The sequence below is a fragment of the Lissotriton helveticus genome, chromosome 10 (assembly GCF_964261635.1).
Source record: "Lissotriton helveticus chromosome 10, aLisHel1.1, whole genome shotgun sequence".
Classification (NCBI taxonomy): domain Eukaryota; kingdom Metazoa; phylum Chordata; class Amphibia; order Caudata; family Salamandridae; genus Lissotriton; species Lissotriton helveticus.
Window position 1 is genome coordinate 635,370,652 of NC_136071.1, and position 17,513 is coordinate 635,388,164.

Consider the following 17,513-nt stretch of genomic DNA (forward strand, 5'->3'; position numbering starts at 1 on the left):
ATTACTCTGCTGTGACGATAAACGGGCGCCACGCGCCCAACATGCTACTGCTACAATAACCTTCTAGGAGCAGGGGCCTGTTTATACGCATCACACACACAAATATAACAAGCATTTGCAATACAATAGATCTCGCATTTACAAGAATTTAAGCTACTGTCATTTACAATGGCATTAGCTCAAACTCTTGTAAATGAAGACCTATTTCACTTCAAAGAAGCGGCTGCCATTGTCCGGGGCCGCTTGAAAGTGAAAGCAGGTATGGTGAGGAAAGCACGTTGTGCCTGCAGTAGGAGAAACACATTAACGAAAAGTGTGCTTACAAATATGCCCTGTCGCATCCATAGTAAAGGGGCCAGTCGCTATGGGTGTTTACAAATACAGACAAGGCGGTACCAAGCCATCAGTCAATCAGGTGTTTGTTAAGAGTCTCAAGGCGCTGGACGGGGGGGGGGGGGGGTGCAGGTTCCAGTCGATCAAGGAGGGGGTCTGTCGAAGTGCCAGGTCTTGAGGTTTCTCGCGAAGATGGGGAGCGATGTTGTCAATCTGAGGTGGAGCGGAAGGGCGTTCCAGGCTCTGGCCGCGAGGAAGTAGAAGGAGCGGCCTCCTGATCTGATCTTTCTGGTGCGGGGGACCACGGCGTAGGAGAGCTGGGCTGATCGTAGGGTCCTTAAGGGTTGCGTGGAATTTGAGTCGGCTGTTCAGGTATGCTGGTCCGGTGTCGTGGAGGGCCTTGTGTGCGGGGGTGAGAATCTTGAAGGTGATTCCTCCTCGATGGGGAGCCAGTGGAGTGTCTTGGCAGGTTGAGGACCAGTCTTGCGGCTGAGTTCTGGATGTTTTGTAGCTTGTGGGTGAGGTTTTTGTTTATTGCGGCGTAGAGTGCGTTGCCGAAGTCGAGTTAGGTAGTACCAAGGAGGTCCTAACAACAACTCGCAAGCCAGCTTTTACGAAGGACAATGACATTAGCCAATGAAAAATATGGGCGGAGAGTGGGTGGGGCTCTTCTTAAATACTCCACCACAACAAGTCTCGCAGAGCAGCGCATGCGCGCTGACTCAGGCTCAACCTAAAAACTATGACATTTACAAGAAACAATAGTTGAAGCTAGAGAATGTGAAACTTATTGACATAAAATACCGAATGTGAATAATTGTAAGACTCTTAGATGGTTTTCCTCTTTCCTTGAGAACCATTCTCAACAAATACAAGTATCAAACTTTGTCTCGGTCCCTTTTCTTTTAAGACTAAAGTCTTTAAAGTATACTCTATACCTTTAAAGCTGATAACTACATGTCTCTGTTGACGTGCTTAGCACCTCTTACCACCTTGAGGCTGTTTAATAAAGTCTCATCTCAGTAAGCTCTTACCTCACATGTCAAAAGCCTTGTGGATAATTGCTTTAGGATTTCTCTTCAGCATCTCAAATTAAATTTAAAAAAACTAGAGGTCCTACTGATTTCTACCTGCGCCACCCAAACACGATTCTACTCCAGTATAACCATTCCTCTACCCTTTCCACCTTCATGAATGTACTTCTTTCAATATTTTAACCTGTACAAGTTTGAGAGCCTACGTGCTCACATAAAATCCTTTTATAACAAAGTGTAATCCTATATAAGACGCCTTCGAGGGAATACATCATTCATTCCAGATGATTACTTTAAATGTGTGGTTCCACCTCTTATCACAGAAGCAAAATTATTAACTCTCTTCTAATAGAAAGCCCCAAAATATACCTTGCTCCTGTGAAGCAGCATTACGTACTGCTAAATTATAGGTATGACACAGTTAAATATTTGAGCACATCTCTGCAGTACTGATCACTGTGAAATGGCTTTCAATTGGTACTAAGATTACATTTTAAGTCGGCAGTGTAGGCCACAAGAGAAATCATTCTGAATTAATGAATTACTAGGCCTAACAATTGCCCATGTCAAGCGGTTCTCGCTCCCTTTAGAGCTTGGGAACATTTCTTTTAGACGCTCCATCTTTAAAACCAAAAACAAGAACTCTGAAACATACTTTTTCTGGGAGTTTGGAACTTGACTCCTCTGGTAATTTTGACAAAAATCTCTCAACTTTCTTCAAAAAAGAGCTAAATTGTCAACTACTACGACAACATTTTGACTTGTGATCGGACATCTGCTTTGTTTTGTAACCTGGAATTCTAGCAAACCTCTGAAATTGTGCATTGAAGAAAATGTTTAACAATATGTATATCTGTTTTTAATTCCCAATATATTTCTTAACAGATTTACCTGTCGTCCATAAAGCACCCTTTGGGTTTTGTCGCCACTGTATCAACCTCTGAAATAAATGCATACTTGGTATCATTAGCTATTAAGATTAAAAACATGCAGAAGTCACAGGGTGGGTGCAGACTTTGGGCCCGATTACGATACAGTCGGTCGGAGCCCTCCAGCCCACATCATAACAGGCTGGTCAGATTCCTTTCCAACTGAGCCCGTCCGCCATTTGGAAAAACTGCAGTAATCCCTCGGCCGGCCCTTTCCGGCCGAGATACTACAACGGCAGCTTCCCACTGCCTTTCTGTGCCAGCCTTTCCGACACAGAAAGACATTGAGAATCTGTCTTTGGGGTCCCCCGGCAGGGCTCTCATGGGTGCAAGGCCGCAGAATGGCAGCCTAGGGGGCGCCTATGGAGCCCCGCCGTTGATCCCTGGACCCGGTGGCCGGCACCTTGAGGTGCCTGCCACGAGGTGCAGGGATGAACTGTACCTCTGCTCTTTCCAATGAGAGCATGCATTCCATTCGGAATGCTGGCTCCCATTGTAAATAATAGGATTGCGACCGAACCCTTTTCTAATTCCTGGACTGGAACCGACGACAGGAGGTCGTTCGGTTCCAGTTCCAAACCTATGTCGGACAGACTCCGGTCCGTCCGACATCAGAATCAGGTCCTTAGTATGGGTTGAAATAGTTGACCTGAATACCAATAACTACTACTGAAAATACATTATGTTCTAGGAAGGAGTTGTGCTTTAATTGCTTAGGGACAGGGAAAAAAAGCAGTTGTTGGATTCCTCTGATGAGTTTTCTCCAAGTTCTGAACAGGGTCTATGTTTAGTATGTTGAGGTGGGAATGGTTTCTGATAGGCAGCCACTGTCCAAAAATTTGAGGAAATATTCTTGTTCACATTAGTCCAAAGGTACCCACATTTTAATGGCTCCACTATGATTCTCGCATAGAGGAGCGAAGACTTCTGAACGGTAAAATGGTCTTGGGGCATAATGGTGATTGTCCAGGTTGTTGTACCTCCCACAGCCCGATTTTGGTTCAATCTCAGGTAATAAGTGACAAAATAATTTACCTAGTGCAGTAAATGACCCCTAGTTTTCTTATTCATCTGCTGATAAACATTTTTGCAATTGTTCTGTCCAAAAGTTAAAGAATTGATTAACTCTAAATGAGCGCTTATTTTTGGGCCTGCATACAGTCAAATAGCACAAGCAAAAGGAAAAAACAGCGTCAAATGCAGGCAGTGAGGAGAAGCAACCCTAGGAAGAAGCAATTTCCAGTTCTCCTACAAGGATGTCATCACAGGTTTTGGTATTCAAGATAATTTGATGCAATATTACAATGCTTACCAAAAACATCAGTGTACACATTATTCCCCTCACACCTTTTGTAGGCAATATTACAACCTATATCAGTAACATATGAACAGTAAGCATATTGATGAATGACACATTTTGTAGGCATGCAAATAAGATACCGGACCTTGACTGGATTGTTAGGAGTACATTCGGAATCAGCTACATATTTCTGAATGAAAAAAGATATCACTTATTCTGCCTTACCTTCATTTGTTTGTCCCTCTCGCTTAAGCATCTGGACAGCTCCTACATACTTCTTAAGCTGAACTTTAAGTACCTCGTTTTCCCTGGATATAAAATAACAGCTTCAGTCATATAGTTGCTCAAAAAAATAGATTCAAATATCACACCTACATTACTGTCACGGGCTAATGTCGAAAGAAAAACGTACAAGGATATATTAAAAGCCGTCGTTAAATGATGGTTATGAGCAAACAGTTAAATCTGCTCGAAAATAATGTAAGGCCCTCTGGAGCAATATGCTTGTCAAGTACATTCTGCACTGTCAGGGGGCATAATGACTAGACTGCTTTTCACAAATATTCTCAGGGACTGGCTCAAGAAGAGCTGCTGGGTTTTTGTAAATAGTCACATAAATCAGAACTGGTAATTAAAAGCAAAAACAGTTAGGCTTGCTACAAGTTGCCCAAAGGGGTAAAATCAGACCCTGAATTATTGATACCACAAAGCATGACAATTAGAGATCACAGTATACCACGCCATTAAGGTTTCTGAGCCTTGGAATGAGGAATAACATGCAAAGATTTGCCTTCGTGCACTTATTTCCTCAGGGTTCCCCTTCATTGATACGTGGCCTTTCAAGCTAATAAAGTACGCACAAACAAGTATCACGGGATGATGCATCCGCCTGAAACCAAATCAAACCAGTAGTTACATTGGAAGTAGTCTTTGTTAATGCAGAGCTGAGAGCAAACGCTTTAATTCAACAAGTTATATAAGACTGGCTTTCAAACAACATATGACAAGTTCCATATATCCCTTCTAAGATTTTTATTTGCCTTTTTGTGGCCCTTAAGGAGATTGGAATTCACGCATTTAACCAAGCGGCCACACTATTAAAAGTGCTACTTTAATTTTGCAAAATGGACGTATCCTTATAATGAAATGCACAGAAGACACGTAAGAGAAATAGAGGAGGTACTCTCACAATCAGGACGGTCTCCGGGCTCCAATGAAGTTTAGATTAGGTGTATGGAACAGCCCACGTTTTCGTGGTCTAGACATAAGAAATTATCTTGTACTGCCTTCTGTCACTATAAAAAATCCACAGGTGTGAATTTCAATTTACTATCTATCCCTGAAATGTTAGCTCATGGAAAAAATGGCTTCATGATTCACAAATCTATCTTCCTGGAGTAATCACGTGCTAATTGTGGAAATAAACATGAATGAATAATAACTGTGCCTAGAGGGGAAACATCATTTACCACGAAGGCATTACCACTACTCACGTTTACCACGTGACACTTACCACGCAGGGTGCCTTCCACGCAGGGTACCTTCCACGACGTCTTTACCACGGGCTAGGGGGGAGACGTGGTATTCCTTCAAGTCGATCTGCGTGGGCATGGGGGGGCAGAGGGAGGGGGGGGGGGGCTCGGAGGGGGGCTGGGGGGGGTCTCCCCCCCCAAAAATAACAAGCAGGTTACTTTAACAAAAAAACGAACATAAATTTAAAAGAAAGAGGAAAGAGCCTCCTCCAAAGACGTGCCGTGTACGTCAAAAAAGCAGTCCTTTTTTTATTTTGGTATACGTGTTTTGACGCTTGTTTCAAAGGAGGATGGAAGTAAGGGCTCGTGGAAAAAGACGTGAAGGTAAGACGTTGCAACGCGTAGTAAAATGCTACGTTGTAAATACCAGCGTGGTAAAGCCACTTGCGAGGTAAAATTCGCGTGGTAAAGCCATGCGTGGTAACTGAAATCGTGGTATAATCATATATTCTGCCTAGAGTATGGCTCAACTACTCGATGCTTTGTGAGCGAGTGCGGATTCTGAGTGATACCTGGTGCGCTTGTAATTGTTGGGCGTCGCTGCCTATCTCGACCACTAGTTATATTAACTGCACTAAAGAACAACATGCACAGTTGAGGTTTCGCTCACCAAATTCTCCATGTCGCTGTCACAGCAAGCTGTGTTCCCCTGTGACAGCCCAGTTTTACAAGGCAAAATGTGCCAGGGAACAGTAACATTTCAGAGGTGGCCCAAAGGATGGGGTTTCTTGTCAAAGATTATGCCTTATGGTATTTATTAGTGGTTAGCTATAGGGGCTGATCAGTCGCGTGAAGCACTTTGGAGACCTAGTTGGAGTAAGGTGGAGGTGTTGTTCAGCTGAGGTAACCTGACAACTGACCGAATGGTAGTGGGGGAATGCTGTAAGGACTGTCTTTGTGCAAGTGGAGTGCGGAGAGTGGAGATAGTCACTGTTGGCAGCCAGGCGTGATCCTGGCTAGAGGCACCTATAATATGACTTAGTATGGACCCACTCCACGCATACACAAGCAGAGAGGATCAGGTGATGCACAAGAAGCATCTTTCTTCAAATAACTTCATTCTGGCTTGGTTATACCGTGCTGTAAGGATCCTCAGTGTGTTCACACTAGAAGACAGTGAAAGGTCTGCTGTTAACTACCATGGCCCCTGAAACTTGTGTATGGGTTCTGACCACAAATGGCAATCCTCGCCTGGACCTGCCTATATGAGGAGAGAGCAATGTGTGGCCATGACTACGTGCCCGATTTGATATTCGGCTTTCAAACCCTCGGTTTGCGACTTTCTCCCATTCTCATTCATGTGAATCGCAATGCACACCTGTGACACTAGAGTAGCAGTCCTGAAGCTTGTGGACTCAACAACCTCAATAGATGGAGTCCGAAGTATTTTTATGAGGCCCTCAAATCTGGTGATGCTCAAATTACTCCCACAATGCTTGTCCCATGAACTTTCAAGCACTCTTAAGCCATCTGCCTCTCATATTTGAAAGGTATAAAATGAGCGAGGACATCTGTGAACTTTTGGAAGGATGGTTGTCTGCCCCTGATGAGGTGATCTACTAAGCAAGATGGAGTCTTGATGGAAGGATGGCTTAGGTGATCCATCAGCTCCCTTCCTTGGATGCCTCCTTTCCATATTCTCAATTTTATTGCAGTGCCATCCGTAAGAAGCAAGGTACAGAACAACTCATGAACACTGGGAGAACCCGGTTTGGTGCACTAGGTGAGACTTTTAACCACCAGAAGGTACATTTATCTGTTGTCCCCAACCTGCACAACTGGAGATGCAACTGGGCCTTAGAAGCTATTGTAATAGAGGAAAATAGATAGACTAGAAGCTAACATACTAATGCCCTGCTGTTTCAAGATTACAATTTGCAGGTTCAGAAACAGTTGCATACAATATGGTATGTAGTAGTGGTTTACGACTGCACTTCTGGAACAAATATATGTGGAGGTGCTTGTCAACAACTCAGCAAAGGTTTATTTCAGTTGGTGCTATAATGACATAAGACACCGGTCTACCAGGGGTGCCAGCACACAATGGTCCAAAGATCCACTGTATAGGCAATGAAAACAAAGATATCAAAGCACTCAATAGAAATCCAAAGAAAGTAGATCCACAAAGTGAGAGTTCTTGTAGATGTTACAAGTCTGAAATGTATTGTAGACAGAAGCCAAATATCTGTGATCATCTGTAAATTCGTATTGAAAAGAGAAGAAGACCTTACTCCGAGCTGACTTTCATTAAATCTGCGAAAAGGTGGCAGTGGCAGAAACACAAATAAATTGATTGCTCTCTACAACTTAACGCCTGGAGGAACAAGTACAGAACCTGACAAAACAGAGCACAATCATATCTGCCAGGCTGGAGGACTAGGAAGGGAGGGAGAGACGAAACAACATTTGTGTCGTCGGGGTTCCGGAGGGCTCTGAGGGCTCCAGCATGGACCTGTTCCTCGTAGACGTGATTCTTAAACTAAAACCGAAATGTCAGTCGACCTTTTTCTAGGTGGCGAGAGATCAAAGGGCACTGTGCCTGCCACCGAATCCGGGGGCTCCTCTGCGCACCATGATTGCCCATATACTGAACTTCAGAGATCTGGATGCAAAACTACAGGTTGCATGTGCGCATGGGGACCTACAGTTGGACAACGCAGTGATCCATTTCTTCATAGACTTTACCTTACAAGTGCAGCATCAAATAAGAATCTTTGACAAAGTAAAATAGACCCTGCATGCCAAGGAACTAAAATATATGATGCTCTACCCCTCCATGCTGAAATTTATCATAGATGGAAAGACATTGCACTTTGCTACTCCAGAGGAAGCGTGGGACTGACTGGAGCGTTGGAGAGTGGTCAGGAAAGGGTCTGCTGGCGAAAAAAAAAGACAGGTTCAAAGGCCAAAGCAGGAGAATGGCCACCTCCCCAGACAGCCAACGAGATCCAAATTCCCCAATGAGGGGTACGTGAGCACCCGGAAAGGGAAAACTTTGAGGTGATGACTGGTTGCATGGAAATATTTGCAGTATAAGGGAACTTGGAGAGGGGAGGATTGGAGTCGGAGTGGATTGCAGACATATAGTGCCGGAGGGGCTAGATTTGCCTTGAGGGGGGATACACCGATTTTAATTGTAATAACAATATTTATCCGACAGGCCATTGACCGGGCGACTGCAGCACCCCCCAATACTAAATGTTTTGTTTGGGGCGACAGGCACTCTGCGATTGGGTAAGCGGGTAGTTCAATGTCCACAGAGCAGGGTAGTGGGGTGGGGGGAGGTATGGGTTTTATGGTTTAGGTTGAGGGTGTGCACTCTGTGGGACAAAGATGATGGACGCGCACAAGGCTTCACAAGGGTTACAACTATGATCCTGGAATGTTGATGGGCTGGGGAGTGGCATCTAACGTACATTGGTCTTGCAGCATTTGAGACACCATGGCCCCGATGTAGTGCTTCTGCAAGAGACAAACCTTCGGGGTCATCACTATAAAGCTTTAGATAGAATGGGGTATGTCCTGAAGGCTCAAGCAGGATATACATCCGAATCCTGGGGAGTGGGAATCCTGATCTAGAAATCTCTACCGCTTATTTCCCAAAGAGTATGGAGAGATCATCATGGTCGAACCGTAGCCCTCAATGGGACGTGGAACGGGACTGATCTAAACATTTGTTTGGTCTATGCCACACCTCGACCCTTCCCGATCTGGGTGGCCTGTTGTTGGAGCTTCCCCCAGAAATTCTGCTGATGGTGGGGACCTAAATGCCCTCTTTGGCATGAATATGGACAGAACTGGCGGTGAAGATGGGAGGGGGGGGCGGGCACCCTGCCTTAGTTTGCTTCAGCAATGGGGTTGGTGGATCTTGGAGGGAGCTTAACCCTAACAGTCAACATTACACTTATTTCTCAGCACCGCATGGCAGGTTTTCCAGAATAGACCATTTATTGACCCCCCAATCCCAGCTGCCACGATTAACGGTGGCAACGCAATTGACGAGAGAAGTATCGGACCCTTCTGTGGATTATCAGATGCCGCCTAAGTTGGAGGCCTGGTATCTGAAAGATAAGGAGACCAGAGAAAAGATACGTAGATGGGCTGACCTGTACTTCAAAGAAAATCAGAGGTTGGAGGACTCGGCAATGACGCTTTGGGAGGCTTTTAAGACTGTGATAAGAGTGGGTGCCCAGGCAATATTAGGGTGTAGGAAAAAGGCATCTAAGCGGAAATGTGCAGACCGAGAGAGAGAGAGAGAGATACTGGAGATTGATAGGGTGGCGCAGGAAGAAGGGGGAGAAATATACAGACACCAAGTAAATGTAAATGTAAATGTATTTCGATTTATATAGCGCACTAATCAACCAGGGGTCTCAAGGCGCTTGCTTAGGGAACCCGTCCTGGTATTCCCCTGTGAGATACCCCGGCAAGGTATTCACAAGGTGAAAGCCAGGCATCCCGCCGCGAGGGGCCGTAGTGGAGATTAAGCAAGCTATTGCCCAGAGTCGCAGAGTGTGACCCCGTGAGTCGAGTAGGCACCGGAGCGAGAATTATCGAGTCCGTGGAGTTTTTGAGCCCGAGACCCGCCGAGGCGGGGAATCGAACCCTGGTCCACGGCTGATCTCAGCTTCCGGGTCTGCCGCCTCTAACCACTGAGCCACGCTTCTCCACAAGTGTTGCTCTATTACCAAGATCTGATCTAGCCTGTAAACATGCCCTGGCAACGCAGTGACGTCTCTATGACGTTGGAGATAAAGCAGCCAAACTACTTGCATGGCTAGAAACCCAGGACAGAGCGAGGTCATGGGTACTTGAGGTGAGAGATGAGAAGGGGGATACTCATACAACTAACGCAGCAATAGCAGAAACATTCGCCTCTTTTTACGAGGCTCTGTATGCCTCCCGAACGTCAATGACCAACGCTGACTGCATGGATTTTCTTCAAAATGCGACCCTTCGGGGACTGACGGGGGATGAGCATGAGGCCCTGGAGGTTGACTTGAATGAGGAGGAAGTGCAGCAGGCATTGCGGGAGCTACACTTGGGCAAGGCACAGGGGCATAACGGCCTACCAGCTGAATGGTACAAGGGGTTAGCGGGTTGTGGTCAAGCCGATGCTGGCAATGTACTGAGAGGAGCTCTCCATGGGCTTCCTACCCGCGGACAAGGGGATGGCGATGATAGTGATCATACCTAAAGAAGGGAAGCTCCCAGCTGACTGTGGGTCACACAGACTGATTTCTCTGCTTAATGTGGAAGCAAAAGTATTGGCCAAATCTTTAGCAACCAGATTGCGGGAAGTTCTGCCCTCGATAGTTCATCCTGACCAATCGGGATTTATTCTGTGTGAGAGCACCTGGCTTAACCTGAGGCGTCTCAATGGGGTGCTCCATTTGACTGAATTGTGCCGGGAAATACAGACTGTAGCAATGGCCTTGCACGCGAGGATGGAATTCGACTCGGTGGAGTGGAACTACTTGTTCGCAGTGCTGGAGAGGCTTGGCTTTAGTCCTATATTCAGGGCAGGGGTCAAATTACTTTACCAGGCCCCCATGGCCGCCAGAGTCAGGGTGAACAGTACTACCTTGGGTAGCTTTGAGCTCGAAGGGGCACTCGGCAGGGATGCCCACTATTCCCCATGATGTTCGCCCTGGAGCTTGTACCATTGGCATCGTGGATCCGCCGGGACACCCTGATTTAGGGTATAGGGGCGCCCGGAGACTGAGAAGAAAGAATCTCCCTTTATGTGTACAATGTACTGCTATACATTGCACGCCCTCAGAGTTCAATAGTTAGGGTCAAGCAGGTGTTTTGTATTTTTGGAAAGCACTCTGGATACACGATTAACTGGACTAAGTCAGAAATATACCCTTTATTGGTTTAAAACTCCCATCTACCTCGTGATTGTCTGGCCCAGGAAAGCTCGGAGGTTCTGATTCTAGGGCTCTATGTCACGCGAGACCCACTAGAGTTCATTAGACTGAATATTGGCCAGCAGTTGGAAAGACTTAAAGGGGATGTGACGCGCTGGGGATGCCTGCTATTGGTGGGTAGAGCGTCCCTCTACAAGAAGATGACTCTCCCGAGACTGCTTTATATAATACGAAATACACCCTACAAGAACCTGGCAGCACTATTTAGGGGAATCGACCAAGAAGTCCGTAGACTGTTGTGGAAAGGGGGAGCCCAGAGAATAGCTGTTGCCAAATTATAGCGAGGGGTATATGACGGGGACTGGCAGTCCCAGATATTCTGAAATACTACTGGGCTTCACAACTGCTTGTAGTTAATGATTGGGTGTTTGTAGATCACTATGACCCAGCATATAGGGTGGAAAGAGTGTGCATGGGCCGGGGAGGGTATAAAAGACTTCGGTACGGGACGGCTGGGAGCGGTCACTGGCCACAACATACACAGGTTGTAATAGATGAATGGCAAGAGGCCACCTGGTTTCTAGGCTAGAAAGGGAAACTAACTGCTCTGACTCCACTATGGTACAGCGCATGCGTATCAGAGGTAGGGGTTTTACAAGGATTTCGAAAATGGAAGCTCATTGGTATAGAGCACTTGGGTGATGTCTGGAGGAACCAGGCTTACCTGCAGGGAGAGTACAACCTGGCAGAATCTGAATGTTTCTAGCATACACCGTTGGGACACGCTGTGCTTTGTCACCTCCTGGAAGGTGAACATTTGCCCGATTCTTCGCCATTTTAAGACCGAGTGCTGACTGAAGCTCTGACACACAAGGGAGTGTCATTGATATACATGACACTATTCAATAATTCTCCTGATTTATTGGGTCCCTTAATGATAGCGTGGGAAGGGGACCTGGGGACTCTAGAAGATAACGACTGGACTGAGGCCCTACAGGCCCCCCGAGATATAGCTATCAAGGTGTGGTTCAGAATGGTTCAGGTTAAGGTACTTCACAGATCATAGGATGCACAGACGCAACTATATAAAATAGGTCTGGCAGAGTCCCCACTATGCAGGAGAGGCTGAGGGAGCGAGAGGTCCTTTTTTCACACTCTTTGGGAGTGCCATCTGGGTCGAGACTATTGGGCTCAGGTGACATCAATAATGGCGTGGGTGGAAGGGGAGGTCCCCCTTCAACCAAAACGTTTACTCCGGGAATAAAAGGGGAGCAGGATTGGCCCAGGTATAAAGAAGTCTGGCTCAGACTGGCAGCTGGAGTGGCGAAGCGAAAAATAGCGAGCGCATGGGGGTCCACGTCGATAGCCACTGATTGGGAGGTGGATCTAGATTGGTGCCAGAGGGCGAAACAGGTGGTGTACAGAGCGAGAGGTTGCCCCAGAAAATGGAAAGAAGTGTGGGGGGGTTGGAAGGCAATCAGGGGACAGGGCTGAATGAACCTGTGGGTGGGTTTCTGGGGGGTAAATTGGGAGAGGGTAAAATGTGGGTATTGATTTGATTGGCAGAAAAAGTGCTAAGTCGATATGTCTGGACATTATAGAGATATGATTTGTGAGACACCAAGGGAAACTGTTCAAGTGCTGTAACGTCATTATGTCATTATTACATGGTATATGAGGCCTAGGTTTTCGGTTTTCGATAAAAAAGACTTAAAAAAAAGAAAACAGCTCACACTTGTTTCCTCACAAAGTGACTTTCTCCAGGCTAGGTGAATAATGGTATGTTAGTGAGCGATTTGCGAATAGAGGGATCTGGAAAGCCAAAGTCTGGTTTTCATTTATAACAAATGACATGCAAGATAATGCCCTCATCCAGGGGAGGTCATACTGGTTAGATCCTGCGTCCACTCTTGGCAGTTAGAGGAAATTGTGTGGCACTGTAAAAATGGTCTGATTAGAAATGAGGAACCACTGGTACCACTGTGGTCCAATGTACAGAATTGAGTCACCCTCTAAACCCAACACCTACAGCAAATATTATCCGGCTGTGGACCATAAAAGAAGTTTGCTAACCAGGGCAAAAGTGCATCTGCTCATGACTTAAAACATGATAACACTGGTTTATCCCCAATTGGCATGTTTTCTTTGCTTATAGGTCCCTAGTAAAGTGGCACTACATGTACCCATGGCCAAAAAATGTATTACTACTAGTGGGGCTGCAGCACTTACTGTGCCTACCACTTATGTAGCCCTTTCAAACAGTCTCAGGCCTGTCATTGCAGCCTGAGTGTGAAGTTTTAAACTGCCATGTTGATCTGGCAAAATAAACCTTTTATCAGGCCAAAACCTTCCTTTTTAATACATATATAAGTCACCTCTACTGTAGGCCCTAAACAGCCCACAGGGTGAGATGCAATGTATTTAAAAAGTAGTAATTTTAAGTTTTACATATCCTGATATTCGAAGGCCTACCTCTCCCTTCGGATAACATTGGAGTTACCTTATTACATTTAATAAGCTGTAACTACAGAATGGGAACAGGTGATCAGTTCATGATTAGTGTCTTTGGAATGATAATGAAAAATCCTCTCTGTTAGTGAAGTCGGAATTTAAGATACAACTGTGAAAGTGCCACTGTTAGGAAGTTGTCATTTTCCTGCCTTAGACATAGTGCCTACAGCCTGACTCTGGGTCACATCGCTGGGTGTAGCTGACACTTGGGCTTTGTGTATTCCTCATAGACAAACACACACAATAGAGAGCTTAGGTGAGCCTGGATGGGCCATCAGTGGAAGGATAGGAGGGCGGAGCTGGGCACGGCTCTTCTTACACTTGAATTGGCTGCTTCTAGCCTCCATACACAGGGCTGCATACGCCCTCTGGTTAGTCTGGGGCCAGGGCAGAGTAGGGGAGGCAGGAGACCTGTGCACTTCAAAGGGAACTTTCTAGAAGCTTCTCCCACTTCTAAGGAGGCATCTGGTATAAATATTGGACATTAGATACCAACTCCTGCTGAAAGGAATGCTTCCCTGATGTGCTGACCTGTTGCCCTCTTGCCTGGGTGAGAAGGATTGAACCTGTATCTGCTGAAACCAGGACCCCGGAGTGACTCCAAGCGCTAGCTGGCCTTCTCACTAGAGCCTAAGGGACAGAAGGCTCCAACAACCTTAAACACGGAACCTGAACTCTGCCATCTAAGTGTCCTACCCTGTCAAGTGGTGGCATCCCAGTCCTAAGCCGCTGCAAGTGGGCTTGAAGGCGCTCTGCCTGTCCATCTGCGGATCTAGCTGAACGGATGCATTTCTGCTGCGCGACACATTCTTGACATGAGACTCCGCAACTCTCCACAACCAGGATTTAATTTACAGTTGTACTACGGACCTAACTGGGTCCCTGTAACTGGCCCCTGCTCCATTGTGGTCGCTCTGAACTTGAGACTTTGTACGGGTCAAGCAGGACCAGGTGTCCTCAGTTGGCGCTTTTTGACGCAATTTTCACTTTAAACCTTTACAATTACATCTCTGCAGTTTTACTGATTGGATATTTGTTGTTTTGGTCTAGATTAATTTACTAAAATGTACTCTATATTTCTAAATTGGTGTGGAGTGTTTTTTGTTTTGTTTTTTCACTTTATTATTGCTTGAAATGCTGCATTAATACTTTACACATTGCCTCAAGTTAAGCCTGACTGGTACGTGCCAAACTTCGGAGGATTGGGCACAGGTTAATTTGGGGTTTGCTTGTGCCTCACCCTGACAAGGATTGTGGTTGCTGCTTGAGTTTGGCTTCACTGCCCTCAACTAGTAACCCAATTTCTTACAAACACCAGCAGAAGAATACAGTAAAAGGTGTATGTAGGAGACAATGTTTAGGGCCATTAGAGCATTAGGTTTTTGAAGATACCTGGAGAATGAAAAGTGGCAATGTGAGGTAATTCTCCTTTTGCTCAGCAGCATTCAGGGTTTACACCAGGCTGGATCACATATTTGTATCTCGAAAAACACAGTATGGGGATGATAGAGCTGCAATTTCATGGTAAAATACCCTCTGACCACTCGCCTCTGGAAAGCTCTTACTCACGAGGAAGAAGTATAGAGGAGGCTCTGGTGTGGAGAAGTAGGGGGTAGTTTTCGGCCTTGGCGGAGCGAGACCTGAGCCAAAACAGCAGATTTACTGCCCAGTTTAGAGCAGGAGAACTGTAATCTTTCCACAGGCAGAAACCTTTCAACCAGTTAGTCCATCCATCCATCACAGGGCTGCCTGGTCATAGTGGAAGATTACCCAGACTAGTTAAAACTGGGTATCACTCATTTATTTTTCTTGCCATTTCATTTTAGTATGGAATAGCTTCTATATGATTTATAATTGTATCAACCTTAAATTGACCTGTAATACAACTTCCAGAGGACATACCTACTTCTAAGTCATGTGTACCTCTTTTAGCTGTCCTAACTTTAGTTCTACTTTCTCATCAACTCCCTATATTTGTAGGGAGTACTGTTGTGTGTGGCAGGAATTCCATGTTTTTGGTGGCCTTCACTTCAGCGTGATGTGTCAGCAAGCTACAAGTGCTGTGTATCTGGTCACCCTTAATTTGCTTCTACCTGTACAAAGTGGTCATGTTTGTCTACTAAAAAAGGCTTTCTTGCCTAAGGTGATGGCCATATTCTATATGAGCAGTCATTTATGCTTTGCACATTTACCCCTAACCACAAACTCAAATCAAGCATTGGCAAAGCCAATAAGTATTGCAGAAGCAAGATCGATCGACTTTGTCAATGTTTTTAGCCATGCGAGTCTCAGCCCCAGCTCAACATCCTGTGATTCTGGACAAATCACTTTTAATATTCCATAACAAAAAAATGAATGTGTCATTGTGTATTGTCGCTGGTGTTCATGTAAAAGCACCCGGGTCATGTTCCAATTATATAAAAATAGCAAAAATAATCATTGGGACTGGATGGATATAATAGAGCAGGGGTTTGGTGTAAGTAGGAGGGAAAGAGCAGCATGGTGAGGTGGAGATGCTCACAAGGGTGCAGAAAGAGAGCAGGGGGAAAGAAGCAGCACAGGGGCAAGGAAAACTAGCACGGATAAGAACATATGCCAAAAAAAGAAGAAATAGTACCTTTAATTACAGCATGAGCAGCGGAGGGACACAAATTAAGTTGAATCAATCTGCACCTGATCCATGCTCCACACAAGAGCAGGAAGTGATGCATGGAGTGACGTGTCATGAGCACTGTCAAATTAGAAGGGAGAAAAGAAGAGTGATTATGATACCAATGAATGGTAAGTAATGGGTGGGCTAAGAACCCCTAGGTGCTGTCAGTCATAACATCGACCTGATGTAAGGGATCAGTTCTCACGACTGGCTATTTGTAGGAAATATAGGCAGCAAGAAGAGAAAAGTGGTCCGAAAAAAAGTTCTGTCATGGTGGATCATTCTCGGCATTGAAATCTGTTATGCCCTTAGTAAGTAGTTACCACCAAATTAAATCCATGCTCTTTCCACCAGAGGGAAGTGTCACCATACGCACTGGCCAGGAGAGTTCCCACGGCCTAGTCTTGTCATGCTACGACATGGGTTTTCCTTAGCACTTTTTGCAAAGAACAATTGCATAGATTCAGAAGGCCAAATCCCATATCCCGTGCTACCAAATTTCCTTGCCTGACCATTCCTTCAGATCCACTGCCTGGGAGTGGGAATCTTCAGATAGAAGTAGACATCAGAAAGACAACATTACGTACTTTCAGAACCAATCTTTCTAGCGGCTACTCCATCTACCTGCAAATTACTCGCCAAGCCCACCTGTCTCTCCATTCTGGACGATATTCCTAGGCCTCTGAAAATTATTAACGTACCAGTTAAGATTTATTGCAGTGCATATTGAAGTACGATATGCTGCTGTCTTTACCTCTGCATCTAAGTTCTTGGAAAAATTGATAAGAAACTGACGTCAGGGCACCTTGGTCTTGTTGTAGGTCTCCAGCGACATCACATCTGCACTGCTTCTGCCACCAAGATGGAGTTAGTTCCACCTACCTACATGGAAGAACTACTGCAAATATTCCAAATCCAGTCTGGTGCCTAGGGAAGTAGCATTAGCTTTGCAGCCTCTGTATGCTTCTAAAACGTGGCATTGTTATGCATGTTCTTGCAGCAAAGCAGGAGCCGAGCCAGAGTAAACCCGTACTTGCTGCATAAGCCATTATTGGTGAAAAAGATATATAAGAAGCCAGTGTATGGGTGAGGCTAGACACAAAGATCTGTTATTGATGTGAGATGTCGAAGAGACGAATACTGACTGCTAACCCTATGACAATTTATGGTATCAGGAAAACTATACATGCCTGAGCATAATTTAGATTCAGTGAATGAATACAGCCATACAAGTAAAAGAGCCATATACTCTTAACTTTTAGACACTTTGGGGAAAGAAAAGGCTAACAGTTTAGGGTGTGTGATATAATAAGACCCAGACCTAACATTTGCCTAGATCTATATCTAA

General features: G+C 45.4%; 1 protein-coding gene across 2 annotated transcripts in view; it reads right to left on the reverse strand.

Moving 5' to 3' along the window:
- The window catches only part of SNX29 (sorting nexin 29), a 1,714,757-nt gene that overhangs the window by 1,040,694 nt on the left and 656,550 nt on the right, over nt 1-17,513 (reverse strand). For both annotated transcript variants that reach the window (XM_078663166.1, XM_078663167.1), the window contains exon 14: nt 3,822-3,904. In XM_078663166.1, the coding sequence (XP_078519292.1) occupies nt 3,822-3,904 (83 nt within the window). The remainder of the gene's footprint in view (nt 1-3,821; nt 3,905-17,513) is intronic.